This window comes from Vespa crabro, chromosome 7, assembly GCF_910589235.1.
Source record: "Vespa crabro chromosome 7, iyVesCrab1.2, whole genome shotgun sequence".
NCBI lineage: Eukaryota > Metazoa > Arthropoda > Insecta > Hymenoptera > Vespidae > Vespa > Vespa crabro.
This window is the reverse complement of record NC_060961.1, coordinates 5966298-5991242: the sequence shown is the minus strand read 5'-3', so window position 1 is coordinate 5991242 and position 24945 is coordinate 5966298. Positions and strand designations below refer to the sequence as shown.

The window sequence follows — 24945 nt, the reverse complement described above, 5'->3', positions numbered from 1 at the left end:
ATAAAGAAAAAAATTTAAAAAAAAAAGAAATAAAACGAAAATATTATAAAAGATAGAAAAGAAGGAGAGGAAGGAGGGATGGATGAATGAATGGATGGATGGATGGATGGGTGGATGGATGGATGGATGGATGGATGGATAGAAGAGGAAGGGTAGTTTTAAGGAGAATATCGTGACGATGATAGTTTCGCGTGATGGCTGCCCATTTTAATTAGTACGCGAGGATAACCCGTTAAGAAAGGAAGAAGAGAACGGTGAATCCGCAACGAGACAATTCACAACGCTTTTAGAGAGCCTTTAGAAAGGAAGGAAGGGGAAACGCAAGACGAACCGAGATCGATGGTTTCCTCCTTCGCGATTTTAGAAGGAAAGAAAGAGAGAAAGAGAAAGAGGGTGAGAAAGAGAGAGAGAGAGAGAGAGAGAGAAAGAGAGAGAGAGAAGGAGAGGGAAGCTACACTTGTTGCGTCGCTTCGAGTTTGCATGTTCCGTTTGCTTGTTAAAGTTCCGTATCCTAAAACGCTTTATGATCGTTGAATCTTCTCTTTTACTTTCTCTCTCTCTCTCTCTCTCTCTCTCTCTCTCTTTCTATCTCGATTACTCGATTTTCAAAGCCAAAATTTCAAAATTTTATAAATAGATTTTCTCTCTTTATATCTTTATATTTTTATTTTCTATCATCGTTCATTTTCTTATTTTTAAATAAACGATTTACAAAATATACAGTTTATATGGTTGATGAAGGACGAGCGTAACTAAACACGTGGAAAGATGAATGATGATTTCGTAAATAGAAATTGTAAATCTTACTGATTATAATTAATGAGAGAGAATGAAAAATTTGTCGTTCTCTTTTAGATAACGTCATTGCGGTACATCATTAGTCTAACGTTAATTCACCTATCCCCGATAATTAATCTACCCTTAATCTCGTCGCGGTTACGTTTTATCTTTTCTATTTTACTTTTGACGCAGGAAAAAATGAATAATCTATAAAGTGTGCTTTAAAATCGTAACTTCGTAAACTTCGTAATTTTTTTTTTGTTCTTCTTCTTCTTCTTCTTCTTTTATCATTCGTTCCGTCCATTTTTTATTTTATTTTATCTTACCAATATAATATCTATAGATTATTATCGACAGATCATTGATATTTAATTCGACTTTATGATGATCTGATAATAATAATAATAATAATAATAATAATGATGATGATGATGATGATGATGATGATGATGATGATGATGATTATGATGATGATGATGATGATGATGATGATGATGATGATGGAAAACAAAAATGGAATGATATACGTATATAAATAATTGCAATAATAATAATAATACACGAAATTTAAAACGAAAATGAAAGATTTTGATAAAATTAAATATACATAATATTTATTCGAGTATGCATTTCACAAGAAACAAAAGTATACATATTTTTAATATCATTTCTCATTATTTTCATTCCCTTTTTTTTTTCTTTCTTCAATAATCGATGCAATCGTATAATTCGTAATATTTAATCGTATAATTCTTTCTTTTCATATAATTCTTTAAGATTCTCTTAATTTATAATAATAAATAATTAATGTCATTTTAATTCATAATAATTATATTATAATAATTATTAATTTAATTTATAACAATAAGTTTTCCAATGTTTATCAATCATTGGTTCAACTTCGATATTGTCAAAAGAATAAAATATCGCTCATTTTTCTTTCTTTTTATCTTTATCTTTCTATCTCAAATTCGTGTCTTAAAATCATCGATGTTATTCAATTTGCAACGTAGAGAATCTTTTCTCTCTCTCTCACTTTCTCTTTTTCTTTCTTAAATCGAAATCCCACGGCTAAGTTTAAAATGGATATAACGTTGGGTTAGGTATAATGAAAATTCAGGTTGACTCTTAAACAAAGCACGGCCTGATTTTGCATTGTAAATACAGCGGCATCTGATACCGACGGCGAACGAGGTATACGTTGAAAGCATTCTCGATGGAAATCCGCTACGAAATGAAGATCGTTCATTTGAGCTGCACCAGACGAATTCTGGTAGTGGTGCTGTGTGAATGCACCCAAAGTGGGGATAAAATTGTGAAAGATGTAGGAGTAGGGGTAACTGGTAAATAGAGGCGACATCGTAGAACGGCCAAACTTTTCAAAGTGAAATTTCTCTTCTTCCTATTCCTTTTCTTTCTCTCTCTCTCTCTCTCTCTCTCTCTCTCTCTTTCTCTCTCACTCTCTCTTCTTCCTTCACGATTTACGTAATAAATCAACTTTAACGTCTTATTTTTTTATTTGCCCATTTTGATTCCATAACGGAACTTTTTTTTTTATTATTTTTCGCTAACTGCGATTCGTCGATTATTCAAGCAATTCAATCTATTATTTCGATTTAGCTTTTCTTTCTTTTTTTTTCTTTTTTTTTTTTTTTTTTAACAACGAATCATAATTTTTACAGTCAATAATAAATGTTCTCTTTTTTTTCTTTTTCTTTTTTTTCTTCTTTTTATTTATTAACAAGTAATAAATCGTATTATTCTTAGAAACCAATTTGTTTTTTCTTTTGTAAATAAATTCTTATAAATAAAATGAGACGTGCGAAAGTTAAAAAAAACGGTGATAAATGATCGAATGAAAAATAAACATAGGAATTGAAGTTTTGCGAAGGATTGTTTTATTTTGTAAAAAAAAAAAAAAAAAATCCGATTATGATTTTGTCGTCAAAAATATATTTACGTAAATAGTACGAATTTTTGTTTCTACCTTTATCCCCGATTGATACATCAATTTTAGTTCCTTACTCATTTTCACGAAACGAAGCGTTCATTATTTTCTACAACACGGCTAAGAGGACTTTAAGGATCCGTCTTCTTCCTTTTTTAGACTTTCCAAGCGGGTCGTTATTTATGAAACCCTTCTAAAGGAAAATCATGAGTAAAAGCGTTGCATCTTCTTTGTGTTTATTATATTCCTGACCTTTCACTATTATTTTTCTTTTTTTTTTTTTTCTTTCTTTTTCTTTCCTTTTTCTTTCAACTTTTGCCCTCGCTTTTTCTCTCTTTTAAAAACATTAACCAAAGAAAAATTCTTTTAATTTTATAAAAAATGTCTGTACTAATGTTTATACGTCGATCATTTTTCAAATGATATGGCCGGTGAATAGAATCGTGGATGGAATAGAATTTTCCCAATCTAACTCTAATGTCTCTCGTCTTTGTTTTTTTTTTTTTTTTTTTTTTAACAGCTATCTCACAACCTTCCAAGAGAATCAGCTGATGCGGAATCCATTTTCTGAATCTTTTAACCACTGAGAAATGGTTAATGCATTAATGCCAAGTATATTCGCAAGCTCTTTTCTGTGTTTGAACGAGATCTTTATAAAGAGGTTCTTCCTTATTCATCGATTCGTCATTAATGTTTAATTTCGTCACTTTTTAACCTTTTAAAATATTTCTCAGAAATGTCGACGAATAAAACGGCATAAGTTTTTCAGGAAGATAATTTCGTTTCGTTTGCGCAGGAGTTTTTCTTTTTCTTTTTCTTCTTCTTCTCTTTTTTTGCCCCATTTTCGTTTCTCTCTTCTTTTTCCTCGAAAAACGAAAAAGTATACTTAATCGAATTCCCACAATTTTTATTTGTAAGAAAAATAAGATCACATTGTTACTTACGATAGCGTAGATAAATTTTAAGATAATGAGCAAGCACCTTGTTAAATTCATAGAGTTTCAAAAACAAAAACAAAAAAGAAAAAAGAAAAACAAAAAGAAAAGAAACAAAAAACTGCAGTATCAACTCGCAAGTAACTTCCACTTATTTGCAAAACGACGAACTTTTACAAGCGCCTGATATAAATTCTGTTAGGAAAGTTGAAGATGGATAGGGATCTTTTGTTCGGTTCACAACAGATTCAAAGTTTCATCCATATGCCCATACCTTTGATTACTTTTATAGAAAAATTTCAAGAAAAAACAAAAAAAAAACAAAAAAAAAAACAAAGAAAAATTTCATAGTTACAGCTAATACCATTTTATATTTTCTTGAAAAGTTTACATTGTTTTCGTTCTACGTAAGAATCTTTATGTATTTTTAATTTTTTTATTTTTCTTTTTTTTCCCCACTATCGTCATTTCGAACCAAAAGTTGAATGATATAAAAAAAAGAAGAAAGAAAAAAGAATATATATATATATATATAATAAAAAGCAAAAGTTATATAAAAATTACTTGTCGTTCTTCGTTGAAAGTAACTTCATTTTTACTATAAATATTAAATCTATTGATCCAGCCGTTTAAACGGAACAGTGAATACAGGCACAGTTATATAGAGGCATGTACGAACGCGCGCGCGCAAGTTTAACCCTTTCTTTACTAAAGGCGACTGTACGTCAACCAAACTTTTTTACCCTTCCAAAAGAAAAAAAAAAATTGTTTTTACCCAACGATTCTTATAAAACAATGCTTTTGTTTATGTAGAAAATTATCCCTTTTTATTTCATCTTATACATAAAATGTGAGAATATGCCTAAGGTATTCAATTTAATCTAAAATGAATTTCAGTAGAATTTTTTACGTGAAGTAATTTAATTGTCAGTTTTATCATTTATTACATCTCCTTTTATTCTTCGTACATTCATCTTGTCGATATAACGATCGTTAACGGAATATGTCCGTTATAGTCGACTTTGGGGATTATTTCAATTAGTATTACCATACTCCGCAATTCGCAGAACGTATCGATAAATTAATTATATTAATTAATAAGAATATTAATCGTGCTCTAATAATTAAAATTAACAGATAACCCATGGTAACATAATAATCAATAATTATAACAAAGTAGTTAATAATAACGTAAATATGATTTAACGTGACATATTAATGTTATTAATGAAAAATATAAAGAAATTCAACGTAAACGGTGAAGTTATTCGACACTTCGAAATATGTGTATACATCTACATATATATATATATATATATATATATATATATATATATATATATATATATAAGTGTCCAATGCGGTCACTAAATTCACTAGGTTTAAAGTAACCATGCGGCCATTTTATGTCATGTTGTGTGTCACATAATGGCGCCGTTGCTCAGAAAACAAAGTAAAACTCATTATTCTAATAGGAAGCAGAGTAGAAGACAGGATTTTACCATCCATATATATACATATATATATATATATATATATATATATGTATATATATATATATATATATATATATATATATATATATAAGCACATACATGCATACTCGTTAGAGATAAACCAACACATAGAAAATGTTAAAAGAAAGAAAAAGATAGAGAAAACAAATAGCTTTAACGAGTGGTAATATTTTATATAACATGGAAAAGCATACATTTAAGCGTGAAAACCTGGTCTCTATAGGTATTATATATACATATATAATATATAAACTGTCGAGTACAAATGTTAACGAAATATTTAAATATTTGAGCTCTTTTATCGGTCACGCTTTCGTTATTTTACTACTCCCTTTCTATTTCTTTCTTTGATTTCAACGTTTCAAATAATGTTTCATGTCCATAGTATCGATTACGTCCATACAAATGCATATACACATATATATATATATATATATATATATATATATATATATATATATATATATATATATATAGATAATATAACGAGTGATATGAATAAATAACAAACAGAATAAAAGGTTCATTCGAAATTCAACCGAGCGTAAATTCCTTTCCAAGTATAGTCTTCCTTTTTCTTTTTCTTTCGCCCTCGCCCCTTTTTTGTGGATGTAAATGGCTGTTAGCGCACGTACACGTTTTAGAAAAGAAAAAAGAGATACAGAATTTTTTATTTCCGTCTCAAGGAAAGGAGATTACGGTGTAAGCTAGAAAACACCAATTCTCCATCTTTTCCCCCGTGTTCTTCATTTTTCACAATTATCATCCACTCATGTCTCGTATACTTTTAAATTTCACCCTATATATTTTTATATCCTTATATACTTATATATGCATATGTATTTATAATAATATGTATATAATTTTAGTTTTTCATATATACATACTTGTTTATGATAAATAATAAATAATATTATCGTTAAGTATAGAATGTTTAAAAAAAAAAAAAAAAAGTAAAATAAGGAAAAATGAAAATTATTTTATTTTCTAATATATTCTATTTTCCTCAAATTTTTTTAAAATTTTCAGACGACTCATATTCTTTTAATTATGAATACTTATATAACTTATAATTTATTTACACTTATGTTCATATGTATATGTACACATACATACACACACATACACATATGTATATGTACACATATATACACACACATACACATATATCTTACTCTTTCTCTCTCTTTTTATCACTGTCCTACATATATTGCGAATGGATCTTATAGGATTATCATTGCTCGTTTAGCACAACTCGAGATAACTTGTGTAATTCCGTGTAAACGCTTACTTACACCGTCGTGTCACGATAGGTAAGGTCGTTAGACGATTACCACGTCATCGATACTGCTTTATTGATTATCAACCAGACCCTTTCACGATGTATATCTATCCATCGTATCTTCATACAATTTATCATAAATTTTCATTATAATAGAAAAAGAAGATTTATTTTTCGATATTATAAAAACGTAATTTTCGTATTTTAACTACAAAAGATCAAAATAATTGAAAATTTCGTTTCATCCTGTATACGCTATGACAGTAATAATAAAAGACATCCTTTGTATAGACCTGATCTCAAAACTAATCTCAAAACTGTCCCTTATAATTTTATAATTGCATATTTCAGAAAAAAAGAAAAAACAAAAAAAAAAAATAAAAATATAAGCCACAATTAATTATCTCGACTCTAAACTTATTAGATTAATTACGTTGCATAGCGATGATGAAAATGATGCCCTTCAGGTACACATAATCTCAAAACAATGTCTCTTACAATTATATAATTAAATCATTCCGGAGAAAAAAAGAAAGAAAAAAGAAAAAAAAGAAAATTTAATCATCTCGCCTCTATCATTATTATAGTAATATAATAATAATAATTATTATTATTATTGTAATGTTAACAATAATAATTCTATTAACGTTTTATTTTCGTATATATATACATATCTACGAACCAATTCACTTAAATGACTTATATATTTTGTTAGAACGAAGAGAAAAGGCAAACGATTTTTTAATATTAGAAAGACAAAACGATCCATCCCCTTTTTCACGATGATAATACATCCCCTTTAATAATTCGCCAACCGAGATTTATCTCGACGGTAACTTTGAGAAAAGCATTCTTTCCGAATAATTCCAGTAATTAAAGGGGGAGCAGAGGTCTCGTTAACTAGTCCGATTCGTCGGACAACGACGATGGCAAAGACGACGAAAAAGGGAAGACACTTTAGGAACCTGTTTGCAAAGTACATATATATATATACACTATCGTGTTTCATTCGAATATTGGTCAAACTGAGAAAGAGAGAGAGAGAGAGAGAGAGAGAGAGAGAGAGAGAGAAAGAGAAAGAGAGAGAGAGAGAGAGAGGATCATACTTAACTTCCTCTCGTCATTTTCTCACTCCATCCAACTACCACCCTTATAAAGTAAAGCAAGTAAGAAGGCAAGCACTGCCCTGAGGGTAGAAATGAGCGAAGACTGGAAAAGACGAATATTGGGCTGTCGACGTTGCTGCTACTAGTCAGAGGAATTGGGAAGGGATGGACAAAGAGAAATAGGGATGAAGGAAGGGAGAGAGGGATAAAAGGAAGAAGGTAGAGAGGAAGTAAATTCGAGTTGCTTGTTTCTCCGCGGCAAACAAAGCGTACCTAGTTTTCCATCTCTTGGATTGTCGCGAAAGGACAAAATGCAATTTAAATGTTCTCCCAATGTCTTTTTACTCGATCGAAGTCGAATAATAACCTGTCATTGTACTTCTTGTAATTTCGTTCATTACGTATTCTCTCTCTCTCTCTTTCTCTCTCTCTGTCATCTTTTCTCTCTTTTTCTATGTAGTTGTCTCTTCGTTTTCTCTGAACGTTGATATTTTTCTTTTTTTATTTTTGTTTTTTTTTGTTTTTTTTTTTTTGTTTTTTTTCCTTTTTTTTTTATCTCAGAATTTTTTTTCTGGCGTCAGTAATAGAACGAAACTGGTGTTACTCGTAACAATGTTGTTAAAGTGGATTTTCGAGTTTTCATCGTTCTCTCTCTATCTCTCTCACTCTCTCTCGCTATACAGACAACCCCTCTGTTACCTCAGCTCATGAAGAGCTTGACAGAAGTCCTTGAACATGTTGACAAAAGTGACAGAGAATTTAACTCGCTTATATTCCAAGATTACATAACCCGTAATCGAGTATACGTGTTATGCATTAATTTTTGCTTAGGGGCATGAAACCATGAGATAGAGAGAGAAAGATATATGTATATATATATATATATATATATATATCTTTCTGTAGAGAAAGAGAGAGATAGAGAGAGAGTTTACATCCCGAGGGAAGAAAGACGGACTTGTCATTGGTGTTGGTTATCTACCTATCAGGAAAGCTTTGTTCCTTTGCTTCTCTCTAGTGGGGTTACGCATAGTGCCAATTCCATGTTCACATACACGGAGAGAGAGAGAGAGAAAGAGAGGGCGGAAGGGAGGAGAGTGAAGTGGAAGAGAGAGAGAGAACGCTAGCGGCGTTACCTCACGCAGGAATACCTTTGTCGTTAATTAGGGACTCTGGTCAACGATGTCATTCTGCGGTTGAATAGGTCGTCATCGTCGAAGAGGGTGGTAGGGAGAGGGAACACAGGGGTCACTGGTTTACCTAGAACGTCACCGCGTATGCGGCTTACCTGTGTCTACATAGAGGAATATATGCAGCAAATCCGTACATCGTTTTGTCGCTTATGCTGAACGTTCCTATCATGTACGTACTATTCACGATCTGCTCATGAAATATTTTCAATCAAATCAGAGAACGCATCAATTATAAATAAGATTATTCTTCGTAGTTCTTTATATAAGATTACCAATTCGAATTAGGTTACGATCGATTCTATCTTTATATATATATATATATATATATATATATATATATATATATATATATGCATATACATACATACATACATATAAATATATCTTTCTTCGTTTCTTATGTTATTTTTAAAGGCGTATGATTTTTTATTACCTTTGTCAAATGAAATCCTCAAATCGAATTTTATTATCTCCATTAGGTCGAGAAATTACGACAGATATTAACTTAGATCTTTGTTGGATCGTTTGAACGATCAACAACGAATTTTCCCCATAGAATATAAAATTTTTTACCGTTAGATATATTATTTCCACGAATTATTCTATATCAATTAAATTAATTGAAATTTATAATTTTCTTTTAATCAGAATGTAATAGAATACGGCGAGTATTAAAGTGCTATATAAAATTATTCACGCGAATAACGTCGTTCATGTTACGATCATCATCGATCGAATCGAAACGGCAAATAAAGATGTCATAATGGCTATCATCATATCGGCTAATATGTCCGACACATTGCATTCGATAATTCGATTAACTAACTCGTCGAAAATTCCTCTCATCAAAACTAATTTCACTATCCGCCCTCATCAATCTATTTATTATTGAAACAGTTTTCTTTTATTAATTTTTTTTCATTGTCAATTTTCCATTCGCATTTTTTCTTTCTAAATTCTCAATCGCCCATTCTTTCCTAATCCTTTCTGACTTTTTGCCGTATTATTATATAAACATTAAAATATTGTATTTTAATTTTAATTGTGAAGGATATTAAAATTAGAATGAAACGTCGTTTGAACAATAAAAATTCCTTTTGCCTGTGCCATGTCGGCTACGAAACGAATAAAAATCAAAGAATTCAAAGAAAAGTAAGGAAATATCTCGCTTCAAATACTTCTTAACTATTGGGCCGTAAGTAAACGTAATATTATTATTTCCGAGCGTATCTCAAAGGAGATTTAAAATTGAATAGCAGTACGTCTATCTTGAAAGTTTCGAAGAAGTATCTTAGGAATACAAACAAAATAGAATTTCAACGTTAAATTTATATATATATAAATATATATATATATATATATATATATATATATATATATATATATATAAATATATACACACGTACTACAAGAGATATATTTGATTACTTATATAAAATTATAAAGTATCATTTAACATAACTTTTATCTAATTTCTCGTTCTCACTTCCATAACAGATAATCCAGCTAAAAGCTTCGAGAAATCTTTACGATCTTGTCATATTTTCCTAAGTAATTAGATCCTCGATCGAACCTTTCGAAACAATCTCTGGAGTTTCCGTTTTCGTTCATAAGTGGTGAAATACAGTTTCCATCGGCAATGTCTAAGTTCACGGAAATATTTTAACTTTATACTTCTAGGCCAATTTGTTAAAAGGATAATAGATCAATGCCAATCAAGTTGACATTGAAGTAACTTGAAGAATCATAAATGATTAAATCATTATAATAGATCTAAAAGATAGGAGAAATAATATTTATCTTGATTGTTCGGCTGTTAAATCGTACAACCAATGATTTCAATGACATCGCAAAAGTTCTGCGGATTGTACTTTGCCTTTCGAATCACATCGAAAAACCAAACGAAGTTGCTACTTCATATTGGATTCCAAGTATTCGAACGTACTTTGAAAGTAATGCGCGTGGATTCGGTTAAAGCCGAGTTTTGGCTTTGAGAAACGTGAGGGGATAAGGATCTCGAAGTATAAATCTGATGAAAATCCAATCCGATCGGGATCATTGGTATAGGATTTTGAACTTCAGGGGCATTTCGAAACTTTGATCAGTTATATACCAAGATGATCCCGTATAAAGCGTTAAATGATGCTGTTAACAAAGTTGTTACACACAGTCATTTGAATTAGATTTTTACTTTTTTTCTTTTTCGACGTTTTTTTTCTTTTTCTATTTCTTCTTTTCTTTTTTAAATTTTGAATTTCGGATCGAACGAAAAAGAAAAAAGATAATTATTTCTTCTTTTGCGTTGTCCAACTTTTACATTTATCCTTGCTCTACTTACACGCTTTTATATGCCGTACTATGTTGATTCTATGTACACACACACACACACACACACACACACACATATATATATATATTATATATAAGATAGAAGAAAATTAAAGGAAGCGAACAGAGATAAATAGAAAAGAAAGTAATCGAGTGTGACAAAACGAGAAAAAAAGTTAAAGAGAAAAGTATTTCGTTTAAACGAAACTATGACAACGAATTTCTCAAAGTATTTACAAAGAAAGGTAAAGTATAATTCGTAAATTTAAATCAGTTGTATATTCTTTTACGACTACTAAAAGATCTTTCCCTTGTACATAATATCTTGGAAATTGTTTTATCGTTATAGTTACATCGAGTTTGAAAAAAACCTTTGACATTGAATCACTCGATCGCCAAGAGGTTGAAATAATTAAAGTATAGTTTAATCCCTTAGATAGTAAGCAAAAGCTTAACATAGATCTCTGGTTAAGTCATAAGAGCCATGAGGAAAGCTTTCGACCTTTAAACTTTGTTCCAGTCTCGAGGATAATCCTTCTCGTGGATATATATTCGATCTCTGGACTGTGTCCTCGAATAATGGCCAAGGAGAAAGATAGACACAGAGAGAGAGAAAGAGAAAATGAGAGAGAGAGAGAGAGAGAGAGAGAGAGTGAGAGAGAGAGAGAGAGAAAGAGAGAGGGAAAAGACAGGAGTATTCTCTCTCTCTCTCTCTCTCTCTCTCTCTCTCTCTCTCTCTCTCGCATCGTTTTGATCTTACACGATACGTAATTTCTATCCAGATAATAAAATATTTTTCTTTCAATTGACACAATAAATAAAATTTTATTTCTTTTCTTTTTTTGCTTTGTTTTCTTTTTGTCCTTTTTATTTTTATCACATATTATACGATATTACTCGATAATCATTGGACGTACTACAAAACTGGATATATTTTTATTTTCCCTTAAGACTTTTGTATATATGTCGCGAAGTATTTTTTTTTCTCTTCTTTATCATTTCCCATTCGTGTGAATGTCGTTTTTTTTTCTTCTTTTTTTCCTTTCTTCTTATTACTTTCACTCGCATTTTCTCGTGTTCAGTTTTAACTTTTTGTTAAAACTCAACATTGTAACATTGGTAAGCACTTAAAGAGTCTCGTAATCTCTTTTCCCATTGTTCCCTCACTTATTCCCTCGTGAACCAAACCACTCTTTCCATTTATTTTGCATCGATTTCCTTATTGCAGCTCAATCTGCATTTTTAACTTGGGATAATCTTTTGATAATTAAAAGATTTACTGATTATTATTATTATTATTATTATTATTATTATTATTATTATTATTATTATTATTATTATTTTACTTATTATCTTTTTTTTTTTTTATTAGATATGTCCAGAATATTTCGTAAAAACCTATAAATCTGTACAATCAATGAATGATCCTTCATCGATGACAATAACGATCGTAACTTATTATTATCTTGACAAATTATTTACCGAATGATTAGAATTATTTTTGAATATTTTTCTTCGATTTCTTTTAATGAGAATGTCTATACAATTTTTGTCCTAATTATCTTAAATAATAAGCTCGTTGGAGTTACGAAATAAATTGTAAAAATTGAAATAGTAAAAGAAAGAAAGAGAAAGGAAAAATCAATTACATACCTCGTAAAATTCTATGCTTACAGTCATAATCAGTAATTAAGTTTTATGAAAAGAAACGTGCAAAGATAATTTTTTTTGTTTTTGTTTTCTTTTTTTTATTGGTAAAAAACGTTGTTCACGAAGTAACTAAATTAGTGATCCAGATCGCCTGACTAAACTTCTTCGTAAGTTATACTTACTATCTGAAGAAAAAAACAAAGAAAAAAAAATTAAAACAGAGAAAGAGAGAGAGAGAGAGATAGAGGATAAAAATAAGAGGTTAGTGAAGGGAGAGGAAGGAAGTAAAAAATAGAAAGTTAAAGTAGTAAGAATCTTCCTTTCTCAAGGAGTTTAATTCTTGGACTTATCGATGCTCGTAATACTACCAGAAGAAAAGAGGAAAGATGGACTTGTACCGGCAAACAAGGTTTTCATTATCACTACACCCAGACGGAAATATTCCAATTAATTTTCATTTCTATCTAACGGGATTCCGCAAACCAACGTTGGCCCCAACGTCGGTGGTGGCTTCGTTAATTAAATATGAGAACGAAATTTTATGCTCTTAATTAAGTCGACTTTCTCTTTTATCCCATCTACCTATCTTTCTCTCTCTCTCTCTCTCTCTCTCTCTCTCTCTCTCTCTCTCTCTCTCTCTCTCTCTCTCTCTCTCTCTCTCTCTCTCTCTCTATCTGTCTATCTATTTCTATATTACGTAACGAGATAATTCGTTATAACAATCATAATAATAACAATATTTATTACAATCTATAAACTCGTAAAAAGCATTACACTGTAATGCGCGCATTAAATGAAGGGTGAAAGAAAGTATTATATTAATAATAAAACAAAAAGAAATGAAAAAAAAAAAAGAAAAAAGTGAAAAATGAAAAATGAAAAAAATTTTTCCAAATTGATTAAAGAGAAAAATTGGCACTATTAAAAACTTAGAGTTGAAATCGCCAAGATCGTGGAAGCGAACGTTATTATAATATCGGTGATCATTCATTATAACACCGGCTGGTTAGGGTGCAATTATGTTAAGCGATCTTCTAATGCGTATTCATTTCGCAAAGTGCGGTAATAATATTGATTCAAATGTACACGTGAAGAGACCTATATACATACGAATCTCCAGTAATTTATGTAGGTACAATTACATACATGTGTTCACGTTCTGTATTTCTGTATTTATATATATATATATATATATATATATATATATATATATATATATATATATATATATATATATATATATATTATAGATGAACGGAGAGGTATACCACGTGCATTGACTGTACAAATACCAATTGGGAAACGTTAACGCATCGATGATAATCTAGAATTGTATAAAATCAACAGAGAATCTGGTACCTTTCCGCATGGCTTACGTATGTACATATGTATGTGTATGTGTGCACGCGTATACATATATATATATATATATATATATATATATGTATAAATACATAGATACGTCCTCTTTTACAAATTGAACAGAATAAATACGAAGAACCGAATTATAGATCCATCTGAAGATTCTTAATAAAAACTCGTTTCTCATTGGTCCATCAAAATTTACTATATTCCTTATCGAATGAATTGATAATGGAATGACGACGTCATCTTTGCAGTCAATCGTTTATATTCCTAAGAATTTTACTCGCCTTGTACCTTTAAACTTTTATTCACTTTCAGAGTATACTTCGTCACGTTTATTATTTCGCATTTCTTTGAAAAAGGTTATTTTTTTTTTTCGTATATATACAATAATTAGAGATAATATTTTTAATAAAATATTATATATATAATAATATGTATAATATAATTTTATTTGAAATCAAATGGGGATATCGAAAATAATTAGTTAATGTCATTTAATTTGTTGTTCTCTCTCTTTTTTTCTTCTTTCTTTTTTTTTTTTTTTAAGAAAATATGGTAACCAGATTAATAATGATATTTATTATTTAATTTATACACAATATATATATATATGCAACTTGTTAATTAACATTAAAAACATTAAACTAATTAAATTGAATTTTTTCTAGAATATAATAGATCGACGTTACGAAATTATAAATTTGTTTTCTTTGTTAAAATTTCTCGCATGTATGGAAATCGTTGAAAAGTTAGTAAAAAATAACTAAATGATTTGACGTTTATTATTTTATTCACGATACAGCAGATATTTGAATTTATATTAACGTCAAGTTGTTAGTAATTTATCTCTATTAGATAAGATATAAAATAGAAAATATATATATATGTCTGTATATGTACGTACATATACAGACTCGTCACATTAACATAAGAATCTACAGTTTTAAAAGATACTAAAAGAAAGAAAGAATGCGAAAAAGAGAGAGAGAGAAAGAGAGAGAGAGAGAGAGAGAGAGAGAGAGAGAGAGAGAGAGAAAGAAATGAGAAACAATGTTTAACCGCCAAGGTTAAGATGTCGTTAGTGATATGTATTTCTTTCATAAAAATAAAATGGCACGGAATTAACTGTGCACGACAGAATCTACGCGATGAACAATAAACCTTACGAGCCGTAATCACGCTTCTCGGCTAACTTTACAATGCTCGAGGTCAAATCGACGACGCGACCTCGCATTTCATTTCCTATTTCTTTTGCTTTGTCATACCTCCGTTTCTTTGGTCTCTTTCCTTTCTAGTTTCTTTTTTATTTTTCTTTTTTTTCATTTCTTTTTCTTTTTATTTCTTTTTTTTTTTCTTGATTTCGATCGAAGAAAAAGATTACAACGTTTCACGTATAAATAAACAATAAATACATTTCTAATCGTCCATATTTTCTTCTCTTTTCAGTGCAACGCTGCCGTGGGTGTCAAAGCTTTTTTCGACATGATGCATAGCGGGCCACATAAGGTTATGCTTTTCGGTGCAGCTTGCACTCAAGTTACGGATCCGATAGCGAAAGCCTCCAAACATTGGCGTCTCACGCAGGTAATACGATTTCAATGTCCATTCTGTTTATTTTTTTAAACGTCATTGATGAAATAAAATTCGAATTTTACATTGAGATAATATCTATGTAAATATATAGATAGGTACATACATACATACATATATATACATATGTATATATTATATTTTTTTTGAAATTAGATTTACAAATTTATCAATTTCTTCTATTTTTATTTACACTTCAAAATTAATCTTTACGAATAAACAAACCCTATTTATCTTTATTTTCATTAAAAATAATTATTAAAGATATCCATCGAAGAAAAATCTATTCCATTGGATTAGAATATATTAAATAATAATAATAAAAAAAAAGAAGAAGAAAAAAATAGAAATAATCCAAAAATGTACATTATCATCATTAAATCAAATTAAATCGAATTATCCTATTAAATCAAATTAAACAGATTGATATATTGTAATTCATCGATTATTATGCATTTAAAGAAGAAACCAAAAAAAGAAAAAGAAAAGAAAAAAGAAGAAAATATAGACATATACACACGTACGCGCGTACACACACACACACACACACACATACACATTATTTTTTTATTATTACTGTATTAAAACTAAAAATTACTCACGTTCTATTACTTTAATGGAATCATTAACTTGTATCGTAACTCATATCGTAATTCTTTCCACGTATAATAATAAAGATACATAGACATATCGCACACATAACTACATATGTACATCTATCCATGTCGTCGGTTTTCTGGAGTCTCATTAATCTTCAACGAGCGGTCTTAATCCCGCTCATTCGTCCTTTCGCGCGTTAGATCAACAGAAGGGCTCGACGTTAGTGACATTAGGTGGTACTCTCACGTGGACGCGTCAATGGGCATAGCAGAATGATGAGAATGAGAGGGGTGATTGGGGGGGAGGAGAGGGTAAGGACGAACCGCGAGGGAAACCGTCGACGAGCTTTGTGTACATCTCTCTCTCTCTCTCTTTCACTCTCTCTCTCTTTCACTCTCTCTCTCTCTCTCTCTCTCTCTCTCTCTCTCTCTCGCTCTACGCTTTGCTGGTAAAGCAAGAGGAAGCTTTCCTGCTGGAGGCAATGATAATGTCAAGAGGGTGCAATGTCCGAGGCCTAATCAACAGATAGCACGTATGCAAATTTATCGTCACGGTCTCCCCTAACTCTGAAATAACTCGTCACACATCATTTTAAGTTGACATTCGTTTACTACACGTACATTCGTTAACACATTATATGCAAATGACACGTAATATTATCCGTATTTTTCTTTTCTTTTCTTTTTTGTTTTTTTTTTATCTTTTCTTTTTTCTGTTTTTCTTCTTCTTTTCATGTTTTTTTTTTCCTAACAATAATCATCGACGCCGAACAATGAAATATTTCTTTTCTTCTACTTTTCTAAACTCAATGTTAATAAAAATTCGTAGCAATTACGAATGCATTAAATTTGTTTACTTAATTTAGTAATTTAATTTACTAACGCATGAAATGCGTTACAATTATGTAACATCATATTAAATTTGTTTATTGAAGTTGTTTATATATATATATATATATATATATATATATTTTTAATTAAAATTTCTACGTAATAGTATTCTGCGTTTCGTAAAAATGAATACGTCTTTATACGTTTATATGTTTTGCCATTTGCAGTTACGTAAAGGAATCTGTTTTGAAAGGAATCTATCATCACTCGCTATCGCATTATTTTAATTAAAAGAAAAATATTTATATAAAAAATTTCGTCCTACGTATTACCACCAGTATATATATATATATATATATATATATATATATATATATATATATATATATATATAATGAATCTGTGCATAACTTGAAATAGTTAAAAAAAAAATTATACAAAATTGTATCGTTATATTTTAATGTTATATTGAAATTATATTTAATTCGATCAACAATTTCGAACTATTAATAACGGGAAGGTCAAATAAAAAAGTTTTCATTAAATTTCGAGAAAATTTTCGAACGTTATACGAATTTCAACGGTGTAAAGTCTGCTTCGTAAAAAATCGTACGGAACAGCCCGGCGGCGAGAAGCAAATAAAATGCAATACAGCCTCGAATATAATACGTTGACCTTTTGTAAAAGTGAAACATAGCCAGTGTAAAAAAAGACAAAACAAATAAGTTGATTGAATGATTCGTTATATGAGTTTAATATTCGTGGCTACGATCGTATTAACTTTGATATTATTCCAAAAAATTTTACTTCGCGCGTGTAAATCATAATTGAAGGAAAAAAAAAGAAAAAAAGAAAAGAGAGAAAGAAAGAAAAAGAAAAAGAAAAGAAACACCAAAACAGATTGCGCGAAGAAGTAATTACATTCTTTTTTCCTTTTATTATTGTTTTTTCTCTCATTTTTCCTTTTTTAAACATAAAAATCGTATATGAAATCGAATTAATCGAACAAAACTTTCTTCTCTGATATCGTTTAACTTTACATTAATGTATTTACGTTTTGTTTCTCGTTATCGTTATTTTTTTTTTTTTCCTTTTTCTCGAGATAATGGATCGAATCAAATCTTACTTAAACGATAAAAGACAATTCATGTAACTAAATATATTCATTAAATTGAAACGAACAAGATAAAATTGGTATGATACACTCGATCAGCAATATTCGAGGAGAAAAATTTCGTTACAAACGAAATACCGAGTATCAACGATACAGGTAATAAGTATCGTTTTCCCGAGATGAAATCTCTCTCCCTCTCTCTCTCTCTCTCTCTCTCTCTCTCTCTCTTTCTCTATTTTTCTCTCTCTCTCTCTCTCTCTCTCTCTCTCTCTCTCTCTCTCTCTCTCTCTACCTCGAGAATGAAACAGTAAAGGGGAAAGAAATACGTGACGGTGAGGAATTTAAGGATATACATAAACGGAATACCGAATCGACCGGGTGGGCGTGAAAAATCGTATTATCCATCCGTAAGCAACAAATTTCCTCCTTCTTCCTGAGAAAAATGTTTAACTCTCGACATTCGCAATTTACATGCGAATAGGGAAAAACGTCCAACGAGAAATGTGTTGTACGACGACGACGACTACGACAACGACGTAGAAACGTGGACGACGGTGCAATATTCTTCCAGTTGTTAGCTGCAGGCGATAAGACTTCCCGAAATGTGTCAGACCGAAAAGGGGAATCGTTCAGTCGAGAAGGAAGAGGGAAGGAAAAAGGAAAGAACGAGGAAAGAGGTATTATTTCGAAACTTTGCCGAAGTGCTGTACGCCCGTCATTTCTCTCGCGGCCTCTTAACTCTCCTCCCTTCTCCTCTCCTATCCTCTACTCACCCCTCCTTACTCCACAGTTTTCCATCGACGCGTTTCTCACGGATCGTGCACACCGATATGCACAGGGTGCATACAGTTTTAACGCAACTCGAGATCTTTTCTCTGTGTCATTTTTTCTTTCTTCTTTTCTTTTTTTTCCTCTTTCTCTTCCTCATCCCTTTTTTTCTCTTTTTTTTCACCTTTCGAAAACGTATGAGAGAAAGAGAGAGAGAAAAAATTCCTCGTAACGTTTACGACATCACGTATGTTATCCATAAATTTATTGTTCGTCGAAGATCTTTCGTAAATTGGATTTGCGACGATAAACGACGAAATTTTGAGATTTTAGTTTGATAAGACATTCTGCAAATCGATCCTACAACAAAGAAAATATATTTATCCAAGAGAAATTTTCTAATAACTTTTTATATCGTAAACATGTGTACACTTTTTATCGTATCGTTTATACTATCAATTATTTCTATCAATCTATATTTTTTTTTTTTTTTACGTTCACGTAAACTCCAACCGAACTGTCAGTCCTATTGATTTTATGATCTTTGGACTATCTTCTTATTTTTCTTATTTCTTTTTTTTTCTTTTTTTTTCTTTCATTTTTTTTTAATAATAAATATCATCCTCATTTGATCATTATTAATTCGTTCTTTATATATAAACATATTTGTATAGATACAAATATATATATATCAATTTCATCAAAGCATCGTTACATTCTAAAAGCGATTGAATATGAGTGAATCATCATGTTTACAAGAAAAAGAAACAACGTAGAGATCTAGAGTAGTAATTTTATTTTTCTTGAAATTCGTTTATCATAATAAAATCCTAAATGCGCAATATAGAAAATTACGAGGAAATAGATAGCAGTAATAATAAACAAACAAACCAACGATTCCGAATCCTCAATAGTAATTCGATGATCACATGGAGACATGAATCGCGATCCAGATGGTGAATAATGGATCTAACAAGAATGACGACGAGTTCCTCCTACTCTCTCTCTTTCTCTTTTTCTACCGTCAGGCCATCGGGAAAACGGTGTTTCATTCGTTTTTCTTTTTCAGACTTATCATCCTCGGTAAAAGCCTCGTAAAGTCACAAAATACCCTAGGGAATGTTATTTCAACTTACGACCGTTTTTCAGATACTTTCTTTTTCTATTTTCTTTATTTTTCTATTTTTTTTCTCTTTTCTTTTTTTTTTTTTTTTTTTTAACCAAAGAGATAAATCAAGAGAAAATGATAGAATGAAAGAAAGAGAGAGAGAGAGAGAGAGAGAGAAGCATAAAATAAAAATAGAACATGAGATTCTTCGAATCATTCTCAAGATTTAATCTTTTTCTTCGGACAACGTGGCGTATTCCCTGTCTGTCTGACCACACAACGATGCTGTACCACTTACACTCGAACGTAAATACGTGTATCTCCAACACATATGTATATAAAAATACAAGCAATGAAGCATTGAGAATGATGGCCGACAATTTTCCAATTTAACGATGGATCGCGAGAGAGTAAGAGAGAGAGAGAGAGAGAGTAAGAGAGAGAATGACCCTCTGTATTCGATACTCGTCGAAATTCACTAAATTGGCTTTTAGAGATAAACTTCAATTTACTTTTGTACAGTTTAACGAAGCTCGAAAACGAGCCATTCCTCTCTCTCTTTCTCTCTTTCTCTCACTCTCTCTCTTTCTCTCTTTCATTTCGGTTCATCTCTGGATAAATCGTCCCTGTGCTAACGAATTACTATGTATTCTTTTTTTTTTTCACAAACATTCATCGACCGTTTCTCTATCTCCCTCTCTCTCTCTCTCTCTCTCTCTCTCTCTCTCTCTCTCTCTCTCTCTCTCTCTCTCTCTCTCTGCTTTGACTTATTTCTTTTTCATTCATACACGCAAAAATGTAACGAAATTAATTTCTTCTTCACTATATTAATTATTATCATTATTATCGATCTAGCGTGTAAACTAATGCAAAAAGAGGGAGAAAGAGGGAGAGAGAGAGAGAGAGTGTAAAAAAAGAAATATAAATGTTTCCACTGAAAATCTCAGAATATAATAACTAAACTTGGAAACGATAATGAATACGTATTAAAATTAACGAGATATCTATCCAATAGTGCTATTTATTATTCAAATAGCTTCACGTTTAACTCTTTACTTTACGAGAAAATTGGATAATAAAATTAATAACTAAAACTTATCTGAAAGAAGAAAAAAGTTTTATTAATAAAATGTAAAAACGAAGAGAGAAAGAGAAAAAGAAAGAGAAAGAGAGAAAGAGAAAAAGAAAGAGAAAGAGAGAAAGAGACAGAGACAGAGAGAGGGGGAGGAAAGATAGAGAGAGATAGAGAGAGAGAGAGAGAGAGAGAGAGAGGGAGAGAGAGAGACAGGAAATTATAAGTTTCGAGAAATCAATTTCCTTGAAACCTTCCGTAGTACTTAAATTGCCTTCGAGAAGAGACAGATGAACGAGTGAATGTGAGAGAAAAAGAAAGAGAAAGAGAGAGAGAGAGAGAGAGAGAGAGAGAGAGAGATAGAGAAAGCAAGATAAGATACAGAACACGAAGAGAGAAAAATGAACGTAATAAGATATAAAGGGTCCCGATTCGAGAAACGATCTCTTATTCTTGCACAAGGCCAAAGACCTCTACAACCTATCTAGCTACCTTAATGAAAGGACCGTAATCGTCGCTCGATGCTGAAACTGCTTCCAATGAGTGATTCCTGCACAGCGCACCTCCTAATTAATCCACCCTCGTTAATTATCGAGAGGGAATACCACTCAAGTTCGTCGACGCACCCCTTTATCGCTACTCATCCCCTTTTCCTTGGCGTTCACTAAAACTCTGTCTCTCTCTCTGTCTCTCTCTCTCTCTCTCTCTCTCTCTCTCTCTCTCCCTCTCTCTTTCTCTTTATGTCTCGAAGACATAACTTTGATCTTGGCGTATCAATCGCTAAATTTAATAATATAATATATTATAATAATGATATAATAATTTATAAAAAATTTTATATAAGAAAAGAAAAAAAATAGAAAAAGCATATTCAGAAAGAGTCCATTTAAAAAAATGCATTGCTTAATCGAAATTTATATGCATTACTTAAGACCGCATTGCATGTTGAAATCTTTAAAGTAATAGATAATATTAAATATACATATGTGTGTGTGTGTGTGTGTGTGTGTGTATGTAGATCTTTTTTGTGCCTTTTTCATAGATTTACTTTTTATAGATCTTTTTTTCTGTTTCAGTTTTTTGTTGGTGTTGTTGTAGTTGTTATTTTTATCTTTTTTTTTTTTTTTTTTTTTTTTTTTTTTTCTTTAATTAACACGTGCAGCAACGTTACGATCGTCGAAAAATTCTTTTCGAAGTTGTTGTTGATCATAACGTAGTCAAGCTAAACGAGTATTCTTTTAATTGGAAGAAATCCGCTTTTGAAACACTTCAAAAATATTCCATTAAAATATATCATTGTGATATATGATATTGTAATATAGTAATATAGTAATATTATATAGTAAATATAGTAATATGAAATTGAATATAGTAATATCTTATTCATTGATTATTAATAAGTAAAAAGTGACCTGGAGAGGGCTCTATGAAAAACTTTTTCTACAATCATTCATACCTTCGTTACAATAAAGTTAATTATTTCGTCAAAATTTTTCATTGGGTCCATTTTCAAGACAAAATTGACAGATATACAAAATAAAAAATAATTTCACGTTTAATAGTATAGAATAAATTATTCAACGTACTCTCCTATATTTTTGTCCGGCATATACGCACACGCACAATGCAGAATCACTCGCGATGATCGAAATTTATTAAACTAAGCGATTTTACCGGTCCATCGTCGAATATCTATATAAATCCCAACATTCGATTCATATGTCGTGTTTTCTCTTTAATTATTTTTTTTTGACCGCTCTCTCTCTCTCTCTCTCTCTCTCTCTCTCTCTCTCTCTTTCTCTCTTGATATTTTCATTTTGTTTTATTGTTTTTCCGTACAATTTACAAATGCACGTGACTTTGATCTTCGCTCGAGGATATGACGAATATACAGAGTGTTTCATCCGTTTCATCGTTTCATTATTATGAACAAAATCATTTATAATCTATCATATAAGATCATATCTCTCCCTCCCCCCTCTTTCTCTCTCTCTCTCTCTCTTTTTATCTTTCTCTGAGCTTTGTTATTTTTATCTTGCCACGTGGAAATTTATTGTGAATGTATATGTGTGAGTATGCATTTATGTGTGCATATATCTTGCTTCTTTTTTTCCGTCATTTTTTCTTTTCTTCCGTCTTGTTTTTTTCTTTTTTAAATCCACGAGGAAATTCGAAGAATCGACCGTAGTCATTTTTGCATGCTACAACGATCGAGCATTGATTACGAAAATTGCCAGCGGGCAAAGAATAACAGTCGTTCTTCGTTGTGTTTGTCTCTTTCTTTTTCTTTGTCTCTTTCTCTTTCTCTCTCTCTCTCTCTCTCTCTCTCTCTCTCTCTCTCTCTGTTTTCTTTCGAAATCAAGTTTCCAAAGTAAACATTAACGTGCGAGTAGAAACCTTTACAACAAGGTCCAATGACCTTGGACGAATAGTAAATGTCACACAAGTGCAATTCACAATACATTTCTTTGTGCCGATGCAATTGTTCGTTGGCAAATAAAATAGCCGCGTTACCGTGCATTCTATCAGGACATTGCAGCAAGCAATTGCATAAATCGCAACGCATATTCGTCGAGCCGCGTGCATCACTTATCCATTTGTGCATCACTTATCCATTCGTCCATACTGTGCCAAAAATTGTCGAAAATTGTCGAATAATATTTTTGTCATGAAATATCTAAATAACGAAAAAGTTGTTCCATATATCCCATATTAGTGCCCTGAATGATATTAAAAATTAAAAAGGAAAAGATAAAAAAAGACGATACGCACAACGAAACAAACTTATTCCTGCGATACTCGTTTGCGTCAATTCAACGAGCACGCAACGACAACGTTGCGTCATCTACCGCTCGTTTGCATCCCCTTATGTTCAAGATAAAAATATCGTTTTATTGTAATTATACTTTTTATCTATAAAGGCAGTTTTTATTCATGAATCTATTTTAAAAATTGTAGATTATATAATTAAATGTAGATTATAATAATTAATTGACACGTAAAATCTTGTACAAGTAATCGATATATCCTTTATGCATATTATATTGTATCATTGTATGTTTTCTTAACAAAGTGAAATCATGGATCTTTTTTTTCTTTTTCTTTTTTTTTTTTTGGAAAATTCAAAAAAGAACAAGATGAACGGCTTATCCTATATTAACCGAAAATAAAATCGATCCACTCGGACGTCTCTTATCAGAGCTTACTTGAAAGGATAAATCGATAGAAGATTAACTGATTAACCCTGTTAATTTTCCAATACATCTTCCAACTTGCCAACTTCAAGGACTAAGAAGATTCTATCGAGGCAAGATACAAACAAGGGAATTACACAAAACTTTAGCACATTCCTGTGACCCACGATTTATTACCAGATTAACAAAGGAAAATCTTCTTCGCGAGGAGATTGAGTCTCGAGATATATAAAAATAATATTATTAAAAAATAAAAAAATTATAAAATAGAAATTGTTATAAATATTGTAATTGTTAAGTTTATCGCTTAAAGAAAATTAAAATCGATAGGAATTCTAGTAAACTTTTAAGTTTCTTTTTTTCTAGATTTCTTCTTTTTTTTTTTTAACGCCGTTCGTTCACGCTTTCATCAGGGTTACGTATGTATATTAAAATATAATTGAAAAGAATTGAAACAAATTTGTTTTGCTATAAATACAATTCTCCTTAATTCTACGAATCTTGTATACCTATATAGCTGAGAAAAAAAAATTTCTTTACCGTACTATTAAAAATTATCAAT

The 24945-nt window shown here is 30.8% G+C and overlaps 1 protein-coding gene and 1 long non-coding RNA gene across 6 annotated transcripts in view; one reads left to right on the top strand and one right to left on the bottom strand.

Annotated features, from left to right (window-relative positions):
• LOC124425573 (gamma-aminobutyric acid type B receptor subunit 2) overlaps window positions 1–24945 on the top strand; it is a 262835-nt gene that overhangs the window by 187515 nt on the left and 50375 nt on the right. For 4 of the 5 annotated variants that reach the window (XM_046966088.1, XM_046966086.1, XM_046966087.1 and 1 more), the window contains exon 4: window positions 15554–15691. In XM_046966088.1, the coding sequence (XP_046822044.1) occupies window positions 15554–15691 (138 nt within the window). Of the gene's footprint in view, window positions 1–8735; window positions 8931–15553; window positions 15692–24945 lie in introns of those variants that run through there. The other variant, XM_046966090.1, reaches the window with a different exon arrangement.
• LOC124425574 overlaps window positions 1–24945 on the bottom strand; it is a 115611-nt gene that overhangs the window by 62882 nt on the left and 27784 nt on the right. The gene's annotated exons all lie outside the window — the stretch shown is intronic.